The sequence below is a fragment of the Carassius carassius genome, chromosome 16, assembly GCF_963082965.1.
Source record: "Carassius carassius chromosome 16, fCarCar2.1, whole genome shotgun sequence".
NCBI lineage: Eukaryota > Metazoa > Chordata > Actinopteri > Cypriniformes > Cyprinidae > Carassius > Carassius carassius.
In genome coordinates this window covers 31,842,276-31,861,581 of record NC_081770.1, presented here as the reverse complement: position 1 = coordinate 31,861,581, position 19,306 = coordinate 31,842,276, and the positions used below count along the sequence as shown (strand labels likewise).

Here is a 19,306-nt window from a genome sequence, read left to right as displayed (position 1 = left end):
AGCTGACAGGAAAGGCCAGTGGGCAGCGCGGTGCCAAAATACCTTCATAATGAACCTGGAATGGAGGTATGGGTAAGTCAGACATGCCTCCTGCCTCGTTCTTTGGCTTGGATTACAAAACACAGGAGGGGAATACAAGGATATCTCCAAAACCAACATATTCAGGATTTTGAGGAAGGGCGCAAGGCTCTCTGGAGACCGGGGGTAGTTGTCACATTCGTTTCTCCAGTGAAAATTTCTCTGGGTTGGTTTCTTTTCAAACTTCTGGTTGGGCATTTCTATCAACAAGATGTGTTGACCTTTCATGGCAACATGCCTCAATAGCACTATATGAATAATGCTAGTGCACTCAGGTTGTTTTTGATTTATGTAAAAACATCTCCATCAGTACCGTCTGCCAGATTTTGGGACAAAGCTTGACTGATAATATGAGTTGTGGGTAATGATGCATTGAGCTCTCTATTGAGCGTGGAGGCATATTTTAGAGTTTCAAAAATATTTTTTTTTTTCTGTAGTATTGGCAGACTTGCATTCCTGCCAGTTTATTACAGCCAGAGTTGAATTTCAACCAGAACGAGAAAATCAATCAAAACATAGTTATCGTGATTATGGTCCTTTTATACTTTTCGCTTGAGGAGAGGGAGAGGTGTTTGACTGTTGGTTAAAATGTGCTTACGCTAGTCTCAGCCAATGGCATGATTCATCATGCTCAACGGATTGCAATTTTCTCCACTTATTTTGAAAATCATTTTTTTTCTTGGAGGCTTACAGTTTGTTTTTCATGAAGCTACATTACTGTTCAAACTATTTCCAACTCTTCCAATTCTGATGAGCAATGTTCAATGGCATCTTTTATTTATTTATTTACAAGTATTCAACTTAATTATTTATTGAACATTTGTGTCTTTTTAGGAAGCTCTATTTTACATTTAAATGGAACATCTAAAGGCAAAGTTATTAAATGCAAAGGTCTCTAAAAGTTAATGTGTTTTTTTATATTTCTGACTCAGAGTTTATTTATTTATTTTAAATAATAGAGAGATGACACCATGGTGACCATTTTTGGACTGAATAGAAAGTATTTCTGCGTATAGAGCACTATAAAGCAAATTGGCACTTCTGCTGAGCTCTTTGCTTGTGTTGCATGACTGTGACCTTTTGTGACCTAAACATATGTTTTATTATTTTCTCAGTGCCATTTACAAAATGCTTTTGGAGTCAAGGTGTGCCTCCGCTTCTTCCGTAAACCTGTTTACTCTCACCGGCTTGCATTTTTCAACTGGCTAGTTGAGTCATCTATATTTATTTCAGCTGGCACTGCTCCCCACTGACAGTAATGGAGACCTGGAGAGCATGATGGACAGGGAGAAAAGAGAGAAGGGGTTTCAGAGATATGGGGGGAATAAAAGAGAATGAATTGGATGGAAAGGATGGCTGTGATCAGCATCGGCCTGTCAAAACATTTCCTGTTGACTGATACACCCTCAGACGCTTGGGAAAAGAAGACCGAGATAGAAAAGGTGTGAATGAAACATTAAAAAAGCAGAAAGAAAGAGCAGTTGAGATCCTAGCAAAGGATGGCTAGTTTAAAGAACCTAAAAATGTAAGAGGTTGCTATATCATTCCATCATCAGATTTCTTTTTTTTTTTTTAAGTATTTGCTGACATTCTAAAATGCAGACAATTTTAACATCAAAGAATGATTAAAATATAGGGAATTTAATATCTGTAAATCCGATGAAAAAGTGTTAGTGCTGTCAAACGATTAATCGCGATTAATCGCCTCCAAAATAAAAGTTTTTGTGTGCATACTATAAGTGTGTGTTCTGTGTATATTTATTATGTTAATATAAATACACACACACAGTGTATATTTTGAAAATATTTCTGAAATATGTATGCAATTAATCCTGATAGATCATTTAAAAGTACTAGATTGTGTTATGTCACAAAAGTTTGCATTTCCCAGAGAAACTTTGCACTTTGAATGTTTTCTTAGTCGCAAAAGTCACTAAACATTTGCACTCAATGAAGAAACTTTGCATTCCCCTGAGAAACTCGCAAAACATGACAACTAAGTTTATAAGGTAAACGCTATATTTGCGACATAATACAAAAGCATTGAAATATAATTTCTCCTGTCATCTCATATTTTGTTCCATCACCACATCCCTTGTGTGTCTAAACTATCATTCTAGAGTTTTCCTTTTTAATTATGTACAAACCCCCAAACAGAACTCTTACTTAGATGTCGTGACCATTAATATGATACTGAAACATGACTGTGAGGAGAATCACATACTCTGACGCATAAATTACGTTCATGCTAGTGTTTCAGATGAGGAATCCACACATCATACATCATAAAAGTACAGCTGTGATCGGCAAACACTATCATTACAGTTGTGTAACAATGCCTGAAGAGTCAGTGGTAGCAAAGACGTCATACAGTATACATTTGTGTCATTTCTAACCAAAAACACCAAATTAACATTATAAACGCAGATGAGGCCTATGCATTCTTGTTAACACAATAACTCGCCTCTAGAAGAAGAAACATGAACGCATTGATTAGTTGTACTCCTGCAGCAATGTGAGTCTAACAGACAGCTCCCATTTAGTGTGAAATCTGTAATCGGATCAGCGTTCGGTATCGGAATACGCCAGCGTGTTAGCTTAAGTGCTCATTAATAGCTGATCGTGCTTTATCTCCATCTCAACGCATCTTGTGTCCTATCTAGCCACAACAGAGTAACTGATGTGCAGTATCGTAACTCTTTCACTAAGTGCTTTAGGGGACACATGCCCAATTCATGGTGATTGACCACAATGGGTGAAGGTGGTCAGGGCATTTTAGACCATGGCTTACGGTGTATATACACTTTCAGAAAAACTCTCATTGGGGCTGTAGCATTTCAAAAGGTACTAATATGTACTTTTTAGTTATTAATATATACCTTTAAGGTACTAATATGCATCTTTAGGGGTAAATAATTACAAAAGTTACCTTTTGACAACATTTGTGTTTAGTGTATAGTGATTTTAGCTAGGAATTTGAAGGCCAAATGTTTTCTATATTGTATAACCATATAATAATGTCTTTATTACAATATTATAATACTTATTATTTATACTTATTATTATTATTATTATTTTTTTTTTATCATTATTAATGTATCTACCCATAAAGGTTCACACTAGTACCTTTTAAGGTACTAATGTGCATCTTCCAGCTGTAAATAAGGTCCAGAAATATATATTTTGAAAAATTCCCACCCCATGACAGTTTTTATACATTTATTTCTGTGTATAGTGATTTTCCACTAGAAATTTAAATACCAAACATTTTCTATATTGAATAACCATGCAATAATATCTTTATTACAATACTATAATGCTGTAATGCATACACTAGGAAAAAAGGCTGAACATTTTTTGAACCTTTTTTGAACATGTTATCCCTTGCCCCATTTCCATAAAAAGGACATTTTACACGTTATATACCACTCAATTTTATTTATTTATTTATTTTGTATAACCTTTTAAGGTACTAAAATGCATGTTATGGGGTTAATAAGGTACCCAAATGACAGCTTTTGTAGCTTTTGATTTCTGAGCATACATTTCCTTTTCACTACAAATTATAATACCAAATGTTATATATGTCATATAACATAAAAATTTATTACAATATTATAATATGGTTTTATCAGCAGTATTTCTAACAGTATTTCCCTTGTCGTAATATCCTTAAAGGAATATTTTATAACATAACTACCTCTAAAATGTTAAGAGTAGCATCTTAAAGGTACTCAATACTACTCTTATGTATTAATAGGAATAAATGTCAGTCCCATATGAAAATGCATAACTCTCGAGTTATTCACAGGGAGAAGGGGACATTGGAAAACATTGGAAAAGGTCTCACTGGGTTTATCAAACAACATGATCAGCCTACTTCTTTAGGAGCTCTGGACATGCTAGTAATAAGGACATGCATTTAGACACTGTGTACGCATAGTTGTGAGCACACCTGGTTAGCAGACAGTCACCCCAGGGGCTGCCTGTTCATCAGATTGACTGCCCTCTGTAATTACAGGCCTTGGAAAAGGGAAGAAACGAGAACGAATGTGCGTAAGGAGTGTTGCAATGCCCATTTCTAGAGCTGAAGCTGGAACTGGAACGCACTACGGGGTTCATGCAAACTGGAACAGGGCTTGAATATTCATCTCGGTCGTGGCTGTCTTTTGCTCGCCATATGAACCCGGCATGCTCGTCTTTGTGCTGTCTGTGAGCATGAACGACATGTCTGACTCTGTTTGATCAAAGCAAACGGGCTCATTTTCAACAACCCCATTCCCTTGATGATGTCCACTTCAAAATCAGACCCCCTAAGACCTCGCGCCAATCCCAACGTCTTCTAATGTCAGCTGAAGAACTAATTAACACAACAAACAAAAATGTAGCAGACGCACTCATGCTCTTTGTCATCTTCCTGTCAAATGCTGTCATCGTAACCAGTGTTGTGACAGTTAAAAGAGTCTTGGAGATTTCCACGGCGACCACATGCAATGCCAAAAAAGAGAAAGAAAAAACAATTAATGAAATCAGTCGGATTAGTCCTCTGTGAAAAAGTACACATTAGCATATTTTTTTAAACGGTACTTATTATGTGAAATAATATTCTTAAAAAAATACACTTAAGTGTGAATTGAATGTAATTTTTTGGACACTTAATTGCAAAATTATTATGTTGTAAATTTATTTAAAATGCAATTATATGCATTTTTTTCTGACCCACTTAAGTAGGACTTTAAATACATTGTCTTTAGAATGTTTACATTCTTGGTAAACCAAATTTTTTTGGGGGGACAGTTAAAAGGATAGTTCATCCAAAAAATTAAATTATGCATTAATAACTCACCCTCATGTCGTTCCAAACCAGTAAGACCTGAAGGTTTTTTTACCTTCAGAACACAGTTTAAGATATTTTAGATTTAGTCAGAGAGCTTTGAACAGTATACCGTACATACATTTTCTATCGAGGGACAGAAAGCTCTCGGACTAAATCAAAAATATCTTAAACTGTGTTCCGAAGATGATTATTGCAAATTTATGATAGTTTAAATTCATTTTAAATGCAATTAGCTGTTTTTTCTGACCCACTTAAGTAGGACTTTTAATGTACGTCTATTGTCTTTGAAATATGGTTAAAATTTAATATTGAATATACTGGTAAGCATTTTTGGTAAACCTATTATTTTTTTTTGGACACTTAACTGCATGTTTCAGATTAATTATAGCTTAAATGTTTTAAAAATGCAATTAGCTGAATTTTAAAGTATACTTTAAAGCAATGCAAAATATTAATAAAACATTGACTTAAAATGTACTTTTAAGTGTACTTAAGTATCCTCTTTAAGTACACTTAATTTACCTTTTATTTAATTAATATTTGATATCTACAAGTGTACAAGAAAAATTAACTTGAAGTACACTACAAGTGCGCTTTCAATACAATTGAGCACACTTTTTTCACAAGTAAATTATCTCAAATCTTTGAATAAATCGATAGCTTGAATACAAGTATAAGATATATATAGAGCACAAATTTTAAATGTTTTACATGACAACGATAGTCAAGTGGGAGAAAGCTGCGATTTCCAAAAATTTTCAAAGATACAATTACAAATTCAGCAAAGACTTAAAATGAAGTTTTAGATAAAAATGAAGGTAAATCCATCATGAAATGAGCACTACATCTGCAGCATTGACAGTGTGCCTTGTTAGTACGTAAATGGCTGGGAGAGTGACAAGCATTGTGCCGTGACTGACAGCAAGTGGACGGATGGGGATGAGGAGGCTTCTTTCATGATTTTCCCATGGAGGATTCAGGGTGTTGGAGATCCAGTCACCTACATCAAGAAGCGTCGACCAATTAGAGGTTGCACGCCAGCTCGCCAAAAGCAGCCTTCTCCTCTAATCACCACACTTCAGCGTGACACAAAAGCCCGGGCCGCTCACCACATTTCAATTTAAATAGGATCCCCCCTTTCCCCCTCCATCCTCTTTCAACGACTTTCCCTCTCTCTCCCATACTCTCTCCCCCACTTTCTGCTGCTTCACCTAACCCCCCAAGAGCTAATAAAAGCAGCAACAAAAGCACACACAAAGCAATCCGTCTAATAGCTTTAATAAGTTTAATGCAGTGTTGTCCTCTCTCTGTTGACACATCTCAGTGTTGGGTGGCAAAACAGAGCTCAAGAGTTTGGAAACAGAGAGTGACATTCTTTTTTTCGGTCGCTGGGCCTGCCGTTCGGTCCGATTTCACAACGGCACAACGGGAGACGAAACTAACAAACCTTTAGACGCAAGATGGAATGCACAGATCTGAGAATCCCTGAGAGTTAATGAATTATTCCTGAAAATTAATGTCTATACACATGGGAATGCAATGAATACATTATGTGTTGAATACTTTTATATGTGTGTGTGTGTGTGTGTGTGTGTACATGTGTGTGTATATATATATATATATATATATATGTATTAGTGCTGTCAAACGATTAATCATGATTAATTATATGTAATATAAAATAGAATATAAATGTATATGCATATAAATATTTCCAAAATATATGCTGTACCTGAGTGTATGTATATGTACATAATAAATATACACAGTACACACACATTATGTTATTATACTATGTAAAGAAAAACTTTTATTTTGGATGTGATTTATCACGATTAATCGTTTGACAGCACTATATATATATATATATATATATATATATATATATATATATATATATATACATATATATACACATAGACACACACACACACACACACACACACACACACATATACATATATATATATATATATATATATATATAAATAATTCAATTTTAATGAATTCTATTTTATTTTAAACTGTCATATTATTTATAGTAGTGTTTTATTATGTGTGTGTATATATAATATTTAAATAAATGTTTTTTCACTTATTTATATTTTTCCAATACCACAACCAGCTCATCACAAAAATATTGGATCAACCAAATAGCATGATTTGGGGGGCGGGGCTTTTTGTTCGACTGACCAATGGGGAAGAGGAGAAAACTGGTTTAACAACATTTTTATATATATATATATATATTTGTAGCTCCATTTGGTGATGGTAATGGTGCAGAAAGTACACACTTGGCCTTTAATTTTCATGAAATGCAAAATTCTATGCAAAAGCAGTTTTTTCAGCCCTCAATCTGCACTCTCCTGGTCCAGTTTTTCGTACTTTCCAAATCTTCTAATCTCCAAAGGACACGAATAAAATAGGAGCGAGTAAAGCTGAGAGCAGAAATCGTGCCGTAATCTCTCACCTGTCTGCCCACACGCCACTGACTCAGTTTCTAAATCCACCGAACTTTCTATGTATCAATAGAGCTGGTTTTGTTCACATACCCCTCTACAAAACCATTGCTTACTGGAACAATGAAATATTTGAAGGCGCTCGTAAACCAGCAGAATGTGTGTGAGTGTGTGTGTTGACTCAAGTGTTTCTCTGTCTTCCTCTGTTATTAGCACTGCTCTGTCATTAGAGGATTAGAATGGAAGAGCTGACATTTCTTACATCTATATACGTGTGTGTGTGTGTGTGTGTGTGTGTTTTAGCATGCAACTCTGAGAATGGGAATTTGCCTTCGAATGTGTACAAGTCATGCAACATGTACCTTTAGTGTTTAAACCAAAAACACTGACTTATCGTTTTATAATTGCCACAGATTTCCGTATTTACTTCTAAACATCCGGCTACACATTCATGTTCTTTCAGTGATGGTGTTTTGAAATTATATTTAAATGTTTATGCTATAATATGTGGGGGGAAAAAATACTGAAAGAAAAAATGAAAAAAAAAATTGCTAAAAGTAATAAAAACTATGTGCACATACATATTTAGAACTATAATAAATATATGTGTGTGTATTTATAGTTAAAAAAAACTATTTAATTATTTTTTATGACTGTTAAATCAACATGAGGTGGGATAAGTAAACCTGCGTTACACTTTGCCGCGGTTCATTCATGTGTCGGGCCTGTTCTCTCAAGTTTCATAAATGTTCTGCCTCACTGACTAAAGTTAATGGCGTGTGCTTTATGTCGTTGAGTTTATAGCCTAAAGTTTGCCCAAGCTTCACACTGAAACATTCAGGTTTAGCAAGGGTGAGTTTTTGTCTCTGCACTCGTCAGTCAGGTTTGCCGTCCTGCCAGAAAGGCCCATATTCTTAGGTTTTTCCTCAGAACTGAGAGTAACAGGAAATAAACTGTCATCTCCCGGCCGGCCAAACAAAACTTTCCCTGTGTGGAGCCATTTTAACAGTAGCGAGGCGTAATGGAGGCTCGGTGCCGCTGCTGGAGTGTGAATGAATCGTCGCATTGAGGGCATGGCCTCTTGCCCCCCTGACTGCGGCGGGATGGGGTGCGTTCGCTCTCTCATTGAGCCTGGACTTGCCTCCTCATCTAAACGCGCGCTCAGCTGACACAATGCTCGGCTTTGCTGGTTTTCAGCACAGCTTACAAAACGCAAACAAAACAGAAGCTGGCTCCCGAACGTTCACGGTTCGCTCGCACTACACTGCTTCTCTCTGGGTTTGTCTTGCGTTTTATTTGCGCTAGCTTTATCTCATCTGGCAGCTGACTTGTGGGTTTCTTTTAAACAGGTTTGAATATCCTTAGACCTGTCAGTCAGTGACACAATATGACGCTCCGGACGCACCGCATGACATCCTGACAGGAAATCAATGGCCGGTTCTGTCTTAAGTATAAACAGTTGCCTCAGACTCGGTGGCTACTTATCGTACAAACACCTACTGTACATGATAGAAACTTCCCAACTTTAGCTTGATATTTCCTGTATATATATATAATATAATTATATAATTATAAATATATAATTAATATAATTCTTAATTATTAATTTCTTCTGTGGTGCATCACACGAGTAAACAAAGATGAGTAGAGAAGATAAAAATGTAAACTTGGTATTAACGTGTCTTGAGTGATATGATCTCAGTCAAATTAGACTGTGATTTTGATTGACAGGTGAGTGGGCGGTGCTTCGCTGTCTTCTGGGAAGCATCAGGATGCATTGGCAATGTGCTAATAATAATGTAAATTGGTCTGCACAAGGAATCAAATCAAAATCGCGATATGTGGTCACAACGATCATTTAATTTAAGGGTTAATTTTATTTTCCTGCCAAAATGAAAGCTTAATGGTTTGATGTTTGAAAATCAGACAACCATTTGTATTCATGTTGTAATTTTACAGTTAAGTGAAAAATGATTGTTATTTTTTTAAATGCAATTTTTTTAATTTTTTTTATTTATTGTTTATTTTTATAGCAACGGTCATAATTATAATGAAAATAGTGCATATTATTATTATTATTATTATTATAGTTGTTATAGAAAAAAAATACTCAAGTACACATTTTACATTTTACAATAAATACATTTTTATTTTAGATTATATTTAAACAAACAAACAAACAAACAATAAAAAAAATGTGCAGCAGGGTTAATATAGTTAACTATATATATATATATATATATATATATATATATATATATATATATATATATATATATATATAGTTACGTGAAATAAAATAAAATAATAATAATATTATTTATAATAATAATAATAATTAATAATAATAATAAAAATGAAAATAAAATATGAAAATGTTTATTTTATAAATTTTATTTCAGATCTAGTTTCTAAGGCAACATTTCTCATTTTTATTTTTTTATTTAATTTACTAAAACTATATACATATTTAAAAACAACAGAAATAAAAAACCTAATAAAAATGGCAAAGACACACAGTAAAATTACTAAAACTTTAACTATAAATTAGCCCGAAAACACAAATACTAAAAAACATCCAAAATATTAACAAAAACTATAATAAGTATCTCCATGACACTTAAAAAACAATGACGTGCAGATACTATTTACAAGCAAGCTGATCATAGAATCTTCTTATTTTTAAACCTAGAGCAAATTTACAGCTGTTTGGGGGTATAAATAACAATAATAATAATAAAAACACATAATTCTAGATGTAGTCACAACCATTTCAACTTTTTACACCCTGCATGCATGTTAATACCAGGCGTAACAGTGTTTTTATCCCTCACTTTAGAGGAAGCATCCTCTGATATTTATTTTCAGTGCACCGATTCATCTGATGCAGTAAACACAGTCTCAGCGTTCAATCGTAACTGCAGCGATGTATAAACAGCCGAAGCAGGTGGCGGAAGGTAAAATGGTTGACTCAATATGTTGGTAGTCTAGGCTGAGTGAGTGTGCTTTCATTATAATAAAAACAGAGAGCTGCACATATGGCTGGTGGGATAAAAACTGAAAAAAAAAACAGACAGCCAGAGCATATTGGGTAGTGAGGAAATTGTGAAGATCTTCCTTTTGTGAGTTTTATGGTGCTATTCAAGAACTCCTTTGCTCTGTTATATATCCTCTTGAGTTTTACAGTTACTAGCTTAAGGGTGCGAGTGTGTGTACGTGTGGGAAGGGGAGCGGGTTGTCTTTCAGAAACACTTAGCTTTCCTTTCCCACCCAGCAAATACACGGCTAATTAAATCTAATTAGAGGAGGGCTGTCATAAATCTTTGACAATGCCTTCTGGATCACCCACAAAGCTGTTTCGCCTTTCTGCCGTCTTTTCACTGTTGATTAGCATGATAGCGTTTCTCCATTCCTGCACCCATGAATTTCCCGCAATGCATTAATACCTATTCACAATATGGAAAGTGACAGTTGTTTGTCGCTCTTCTCATCCTGCACAGTGTGAAATCACCTCCTCTCAAGGTTTTCGGTTTAATTCTCTTATTTTTGTTGTTGTTGCGTGTTGTTTAGGCTAATCTTGTTCCTCAAACTGAGTGGATCTTTCTTTTTTTGTTTTGCAGAAACACTGATGGACACCAAATGGGCCACCACTGAGCTCGCATGGACCGCACATCCTGAAACTGGGGTGAGTTATTACTTTTGTGTGTTTGACTATGGGTGACCTGAGCCCATCATGCTTAATAAAATCCACTCCTTCAGGCAAAATAAAGTATACAGGGGGAATCTACAAAAAAATGAATTCTTTCCAGGTCACATTTGACCTCAACATTAAAAAGAGCAGTATTCCATTATATTTATTCTGCAATTTTATTTTATTTTGGTTTCTTTGTTCCCTCTGTTCCCTTTTGTTTTGATTTGTTGTTTTGTTTTTATTTTGAATTTGAATTTTATTTTGAATCATTTTGTTTCCTTTTTCTTTTTTCCTTTTTTGTTGCAACATTTTGTTTCGCTTTTCATTTTGTTTCATCTTTTTGTTTTCATTATTTTACTATATATATATATATATCCTCTTGAGTTATACAGCTGTGTGTATAAAGCTGCTAGCTTTATTTTGTTTCAGAATTTCTTCCATTTTTGTGGTGGCCATTATTTCCATGTCAGATAAGCACATTTCCTCCAAAAAATTAACTAATAAAAATATAAGAATAAATAAATAGGAAAATATATCTTTTGTTTTTTGAATTACAGAAATGGGTTAAACCCCCCCCCCCCCCCCCCTTTACAATAGTGACACTTACAAGTTGTCTTAATTGTCATTTAAAAATCATAAAAAAATTACAAAATTATAAAATAGGCCCCGATTTCTTTAAGACAAATTTAATTTCTTATTCTTTCCACTGAAATATTTAATTTGAAGGTTAAAAAATACGCATGTACAGGACCGGTTTCGTGCAATTTTCTCATAAATGTCATAGTTACCGAACCTTTAAATCAAGAGGTATTATAAAAGGTCCAGTTACAGTCTTGTTCAAATATAGTGCGTTAAACACAGGAAGCTCTTAGCTTCATCAGATAAAGGCTATGCCCAGATCAGATTTCACCCTAGCCGTGTTACATTCATTCTCCAAAAGTCAAATCTGTGTCCCCAAGCTTTTGGCAGACAGAGCAGAAGTATCCTTCACTCCGTATAGCTTTCACAATACCCAGACAGACACGGCTGCCTTTTCTTACTTCTTTTGTTGGGATTTGTCTAATTCTTTGGGTCTTCACCTCTCATCCTTCTATCCTGTTCTTCAGGGTTCTGCATGTGTCCACTGTCCCCTTCTTGCCCCCAGCTACACCATCTCAGCTGTTGCAGTCACCCCTCCCCAAAACCTTTACTTCCGAGTAACTTAGCACCAATGCACCGAGGCACAAGAGCAGCCCCAAAGACACAAATCAACTGGCATTTCACCTTCCCCGTCCATATATTATTCTTGCAAATATCCCTCATGCCCTCATTATTGCACTAAAACTCACCAGCACAATGGGCCCAAGAACAACCCCTTTACACCCCAACAGATGCCTCTTTTCAGAATATACATTGCCCAGTGCTTTCCCTTCTGCTCTCTGTCATGCACACAGCTTTACACTTCACCCACACCAGCCCACTGTGTTTTAGGACAGACAGGGGAAATGTGGGAGCAGTGTCTCCTTGCCTTAAATTTCCCAGTGTTCTTTCCACTTTTTATTTCAGTCCTCCTTCTGAAACGAATCCCAAAACAAATGTTAATTCAGATCAAAACAGGATATTTTGTAAAAAAAAAAAGAAAGAAATTATATATATATATATATATATATATATATATATATATATATATATATATATATATATATATATATATATATATATATATATATATATATATATATATATATATTTTTTTTTTTTTTTTTTTTTTTTTTTTTTTTCTGCATAAAAATTCAGCATATTTTCCCTTCAAATTTTCATTTTTGGATTCATTCAGACATTTTACTTTCTCATTAATTTCTCATGACTAAAAAACTGTATTTTGGTTTTTGTTTAAATCTGCAAAAAAATAAAAATAAATAAATAAAGGCTATACATGAAAAGCTAGCTGTTCGATAAATTCGGTTGAATTTAAATCATATTTATTTAATCAGTTATTTATAGCAGTTATGAGAATACGGGTAAGGTGGGGGAGTGTGTTGCCAGCTTGTCATAATTGATTTTCTAAAAAAAAATTTTTGTAAAATATAATTTATTATTTCTGTTGGGGTGAAATGCAATTTTGACAGGTTTTTTTTTTCAGCCTGTGGCTTAATTGGCACCCTTCATATCTCTCTTTCCTACGGCACACTCGTTTTTAATTTTGTGTGACACTAAGTTCAATGGTATATCGCACCCAGAAAACCGAATTGGGAATTGTGCCCAGATAATAAAAACAGGGGCAAAAAGTTGGAATAAATCCCAGTCTGACACAGCAGATCTTTTTCTCTTTTCATTTAATCTGCCTAAAATAAAAAAAGAAAGAAAAACCTCTATAAGTCATTAGTCTGACACCTGTAACCCGAGAAATAAACACTGATAAATACAGACTGTAACACCATTAAGGAAAAATAAATATAATGACCCGCTGTCGCTTAAACCTGACCTGCTAATTCTTCAAAGACAAATAAACTGAGTAAAAAAAAAGCTTTAATGCACTTATATATTTATAAATAAACCACAGCATTCCACAGCAGCATGTGTGTCTAAAATACATGAATTCATCTAAAAAAAAAATGAATGTGCATAACTTTTTACATTGAATCTGAAGTATGTACTTTCTCATATCAACGTTTAATATGAAAATATAGCTTAAAGCCCTTTATAGGCATATTTCTCTAAAAAAAAAAACGAGTTGAAAAGAAATTGATTGGGCATCTTACATATGTTTGGTGCCCTGCTATCCCAAAAGGAGTGCGATGTGTGGGCCACTTCCTCATTCCCATATTCACTCTCTCTAAATGCCCATTTATACCTCATTCTTTCTCCTGTCACATTGACCTGATGCTTGTTATTGATCTCAGCAGCACTGGCTCAGAAAGGCAGTGATAAAGCAGAGACTTCTGGAAGCCCTGTCTACCTCAGGTCCCCTGAGCCCATAGGGATGAATGGCCTGTCCGTGCAACATCCATATCTCTGTGTTAATTAAAGACTTCACCTCTACACAAACACTACGCTCTCAAAAACTCTCTCAATGCCGTGCAAGTTTTCTTTTTTTCCTTTTTTGGCTACATCTCATTCTCTCATTTAGGATCGCTTTTCTTGAACGTGCTGTAATCAAAAGAAGTGGAACGGTTTTCCAAGGTTGAATCTAATTGATCCTTTACTGATATGCATATGAATCATTCCTTGTTGATATAGTATGCTGTTTGTTTAAACAAGCCGATGTTGATGTACAAACCTTTGTTAGCTGCCAAGATTGCTAGTAGGCGTTCTTACTCACTGTTTAGTAGTTGTCGTGTCACATGGTTTGACCTTAAATGCAATCATCCTCTCTCACCCGTCTTTTCAAAAGATGCATGTTCTTAATTTTGGTAGATGAGTAGGAAATCATTTTGGCAGGGCATTGGATGCAGCTTGTTGATCTGCATGAATACAATGTAATCATGATGGTTTAATTGAAAGGTAATTGATTGTGAAGTGATGCAGAGAGTACTCCACACTCGAGGTATACGGTAAACATCCACTCATCGCTTTATTCAATGGGGTTCTGACACTCCACGGTAATTTTGATGAATTTGCCAGGCGGTTTTCCGCACTGAACCGGCGAACGCAGATGAAAGACCAACGTGCAGCTCCCCACTTAATGACACCACGCACAATGTGTAATTGAAAGGCACAAACCAAAAAGCATAAAATTTCATTTCCCCTCTCTTTCATCCACCCCATTCACTCTTTTCTCGGCTTGCTCCCTCCGTTATATTGTTTCTTAGCTTCGGTGTGTGGGGCTGGAGCTGAGAAGCAGCAATTTATTGCCTGCCGTACCTCTGTAGCATAACACCTCAGAGTTCTGAAGCCCTAGATAACATCAAAATGAGAATGGTTTCATTTGTAATACTGACAATAAAGCGTATTTTACTGTACTTTAGATAAAGCATGTGTTATTGCTAATGTTCTGTAGGAGAATCCTCCAATGCAGTGTATATAAAGTGTTAGCTCATTCTGAAGGTGAACTTGTATGACTCTTTTTTCCCTTTTTTTCTCAGTGGGAGGAAGTTAGCGGTTACGACGATGCCATGAACCCTATCCGAACGTACCAAGTGTGCAACGTTCGTGAGCTTAACCAGAACAACTGGCTTCGCAGCGACTTCATCCCTCGAAAGGACGTTCTCCGTGTTTATGTGGAGATGAAGTTCACAGTACGAGATTGCAACAGTATTCCCAACATCCCAGGATCATGTAAAGAGACCTTCAATCTATTCTACTATGAGTCCGACTCGGATTCGGCCACCGCCACCAGTCCTTTTTGGATGGAGAATCCTTATGTTAAGGTGGACACCATTGCTCCGGATGAGAGCTTCTCTATGTTGGAGTCTGGCCGGGTCAATACCAAGATTCGCAGCTTTGGTCCACTTTCCAAGGCTGGCTTCTATCTGGCTTTCCAGGACCTGGGCGCCTGCATGTCTTTAATCTCCGTCCGAGTTTTCTACAAGAAGTGTTCCACAACTATTGCCTATTTTGCCGTCTTCCCAGAGACGGCCACAGGAGCTGAGGCTACGTCACTAGTCATTGCCCCTGGCACTTGTGTGCCGAACGCTCTGGAGGTGTCTGTCCCTCTTAAACTCTACTGCAATGGAGATGGAGAATGGATGGTTCCTGTAGGTTCCTGCACTTGCATGGCTGGGTTTGAGCCTGCAGTTAAGGACACTCAGTGTCAAGGTGAGTGCTGAAATATGTGTTTTTCTCACTGTGCAATTTGTCTTTTCTCTTGGTATCACATTAAGCAAAATGGACGTATCATCCTGTTTTTTTATTGAGGTGTTTAGCCTAACAGCAAATTTGGTTATTCGACCTCAATTTAAGCAGAGCAAAGCAATGCATAAGTCTGTATGTCTATCAGAGTGGAACATTTTGCTGAGAGAAAGGAGCGGTCTTGATGAAAAACATATCAGGTTCAGGCTGAGGTAAATTAAGCCAGCGTGTAACATAGCCGCAGTGAAAGTGAGCAGAGCAGACAGCGGGAGGTCAAGGGTCAAATGGAGAGCTGGGAGTGAGAGGAGACCGGAATCGATTTGCGGACCAAGGGCAAGGGCTGCAGTGAAACATTAATGAAGAGCACGAGATGGAGAAAGAAAAGTAACCCTGACAGTCAAGGCACCAGAAGTGAAAGGTCGCAAAGAGACAGCTGGTTCCAGCACATTAAAATAACTACAAAGACAGAGCCACTGAGCAGTAAACCTCTGGAGTAAAGAATTAAACTGAACGGCAAATCATCTGTGTATAGAGAGAAGAAGATTATTTGTGGTGTATGAGGTCATCATAACTGTTATGATTGTTCATACAGAGGGTTGGAGATTTACACAAATGCTTAACCCTAAGTATTAATAGTATGTATTTCGCCCTAAACATCATAAATGCTGCTTTAAACTGTATACTGCTAATTATTACTAAGCAATTTACTTAAAATTTTCAGATGTAAGGGTTAAGGTTAAAATAAGGGCTAGGGTTAGGGATGATAATCTTAAAATATCACTTGGGGTAGGCACATGGATGGTAAGAAACCAGCTAGCAACCATATAATATGCAAAAAGAACAAGAAAGAATGCCTTATAAATAGTATTGCAACGCCGCATTGTACCCTAACAAGTTAGGAATCACATAGCAATGCCATACCAACCATTTAAAACATCTTCGCATAATGAAAGCAAATTTTGCATCACTCACATACTTATTTTTTTTTTCAGAGAATAAATGTAGTTGTCAAAGTAATGAAGGACTTTTTATACTACTGTCATGTTGATAACAAAAGTGCGTATACCTGTAGGGGAAAGTGGACAGTCCTTTGGAAATCTGCTGCTTTACAGTTAAAAAATGCATTTGTTTGCTTGTGGTGGCTCAAGGTGAAAGCCCTGGCGGCTGTGACCTGATAAAATGTTATCTAATCAAGCCAACCGGAATCTAAAGGATGGATAAATCTCTCTGTCACCTCTCTAATGCCCGCCTTCATCTGAAGGCCGTTGGTCTAATTAATACCCTGCCAGAGCACAGTTAGGACATTCACATTAATATAAATTGACAAGACCCTTTTTTTTTTGTAGCGATCCATATTTCCCTTATCCGTTCTTCGTCCTCGCTTTCAATTTCACCACACATTCTAATCACTCCCTTAAGTCCTATGTTCTGCTCTCAATGAGAGAGGGAGAGAGCAAAGACTTGGGCAATAGAGTGTGAGCAATAGACTGTACTGGAGAGAGTGTATGAGTAAGAGAAAAAGAAATCCACAGGATTTGCATTTCCTTTGCTTTCTTTCACCTCTCCTCTCTCTCGCTCTGTCAGGAGAGCGGCTAGAGGAAGGATGAGGATGAAAGGAAAGGGCTGACTTCTTACCTTTTTGGAAGCGATTAATCAGCACTTTAAACCCTTCAGAAAACAGCCCGAGTTTTTTGAAGGGGGATTTCAAGCAGTCTTTCATGGGGGCTAGAGCTAGATGGTCTCATTTGTCTCCTCAAGATTATGGTTGATTTATGTACATCTGAAATGCGAGGCAAAACACTGAGGACTCATTAATCTGCAAACAGATACGTTATGTGCGATAACCCCAAACTCACAAGGCCTACCCTCTTTCATGAACTGTTTTCTGTGTTCCTTCTTCTGTCTCTGGCCTCCCCTTAATAATAGTTAAACCGATAAGCTCCCAAGTTAACAGTATCCCTGCACTTATGAACCCTTTTGTCAATATTGCACATTTTGAGATAGGAAACTTGGAAGGTGACCTCAGAAACATCATCAGTGTTGTCCAGAAACCAGATCTTTTTAAACAAAAAAATAGCGACCGATCGTTATTTACCATTTCTAAGCCTTACTGTTAAAACAGCTCGGTAGGTTGGGAACTGTCGTCATACTCCTTTCCTTGTTTGTTATAAACATAAACTGACTACTTGATCAGTTGAGTGACATTTTGAGCAGAAATATCACACTGGCATTGTGTGCCAGGAGAGCACCTCTGCTTATATCATAGATGCGTAAATGTGTACACAATCTCCGCAAATGGTGTCTGAGCTCCACAAAGGCCAAAGACCTTTAAATGACATGCTAATGTTTGTATTCATAAGATAACAGCTTACACTTTCCCTTGTAGTCTTTAATATGCTTTGTTTATTTTAGAGGAACACTTCCTGCAGTACAACATTGACATTCCCTGTGTTTGAGTATTGATTGAAAGAGTTCATTTTGAAAAGTGCTCTTGTTTTGAAACTAACAGGCATGTGTTTGTAATTGAAGTTGACGGTTAGCATATGCACATGGGGTTTATTCAAGGCCAGGGTATGTTGTTGGAACTCGTCTAGTCATGAGGGGGTTATTTCCCTGGAGGAAAACAACAGCAAATTAATGGTGCCAAACAAATACGTAAGCAAGAACCTGTGCGCCTTCATATTTTACAATGCCAAGATGGAAAGGATTAGACTGCATACTGTGGGCGAGGAAAACAAAAGTAAGAAACTAAATTAAGGCAAGCAGAGCTCACAAAATGCAAATTGTAAAAAGGAAATTGCTATTGATTTTGCTGCTGAATGCAACGAAAAGATACCTAGATGGAAGCATACACCAAAAATGAGTAGCAGAAAAGTAAATCTGCTGTTATAGCTACGAGTCTGTATATCTGGCAGTTGAAGTAAACAACCCTTTTCTCTCTTTAGCTTGCAGTCCGGGCACATTTAAGTCGAAACAGGGTGAAGGGTTCTGCTCCCCGTGCCCACCCAACAGCCGGACTAGTTCTGGTGCCGCCAGCATCTGTTCCTGCAAGACCGGCTACTATCGGGCGGACAATGACTCGCCTGACTCAGGATGCACCAGTGAGTAATGTCCTCAAATAACTGCCATTTCACCCACCATGAACTTATCTAAACATAAGGAGTGTTGTTTATTTTGCCATGTTCTCTGCTCTCAAAAGCCACATTGATCCATATAACACCATATTTATATCCATATGTTCATCCATATGTAAAGCAATTCCTCTGTCCAACACACAGAAGACTACTGGGATTGTTTCAAAACGTTTCCCTGTCTCCTGTTTTATATTAGCTCCTTTCTGCTTGTGTTCATTGTCAGCACTCTGAACAGATACATCCAAAAAAATAAAAAAATTTCGCAAGTGAACACCACAGCTATTTCTAGCCATTTCTGATGTTAAAATGAACAGCACAAGTGGGAAAAAGACAAGGT

At 36.6% G+C, this 19,306-nt stretch overlaps 1 protein-coding gene across 6 annotated transcripts in view; it reads left to right on the top strand.

Annotated features, from left to right (window-relative positions):
- The window catches only part of LOC132160132 (ephrin type-B receptor 3-like), a 46,141-nt gene that overhangs the window by 14,369 nt on the left and 12,466 nt on the right, over positions 1-19,306 (top strand). For all 6 annotated transcript variants that reach the window (XM_059569854.1, XM_059569850.1, XM_059569853.1 and 3 more), the window contains exons 2-4: positions 10,995-11,059; positions 15,130-15,802; positions 18,781-18,936. In XM_059569854.1, coding sequence (XP_059425837.1) covers positions 10,995-11,059; positions 15,130-15,802; positions 18,781-18,936 — 894 coding nt within the window. The remainder of the gene's footprint in view (positions 1-10,994; positions 11,060-15,129; positions 15,803-18,780; positions 18,937-19,306) is intronic.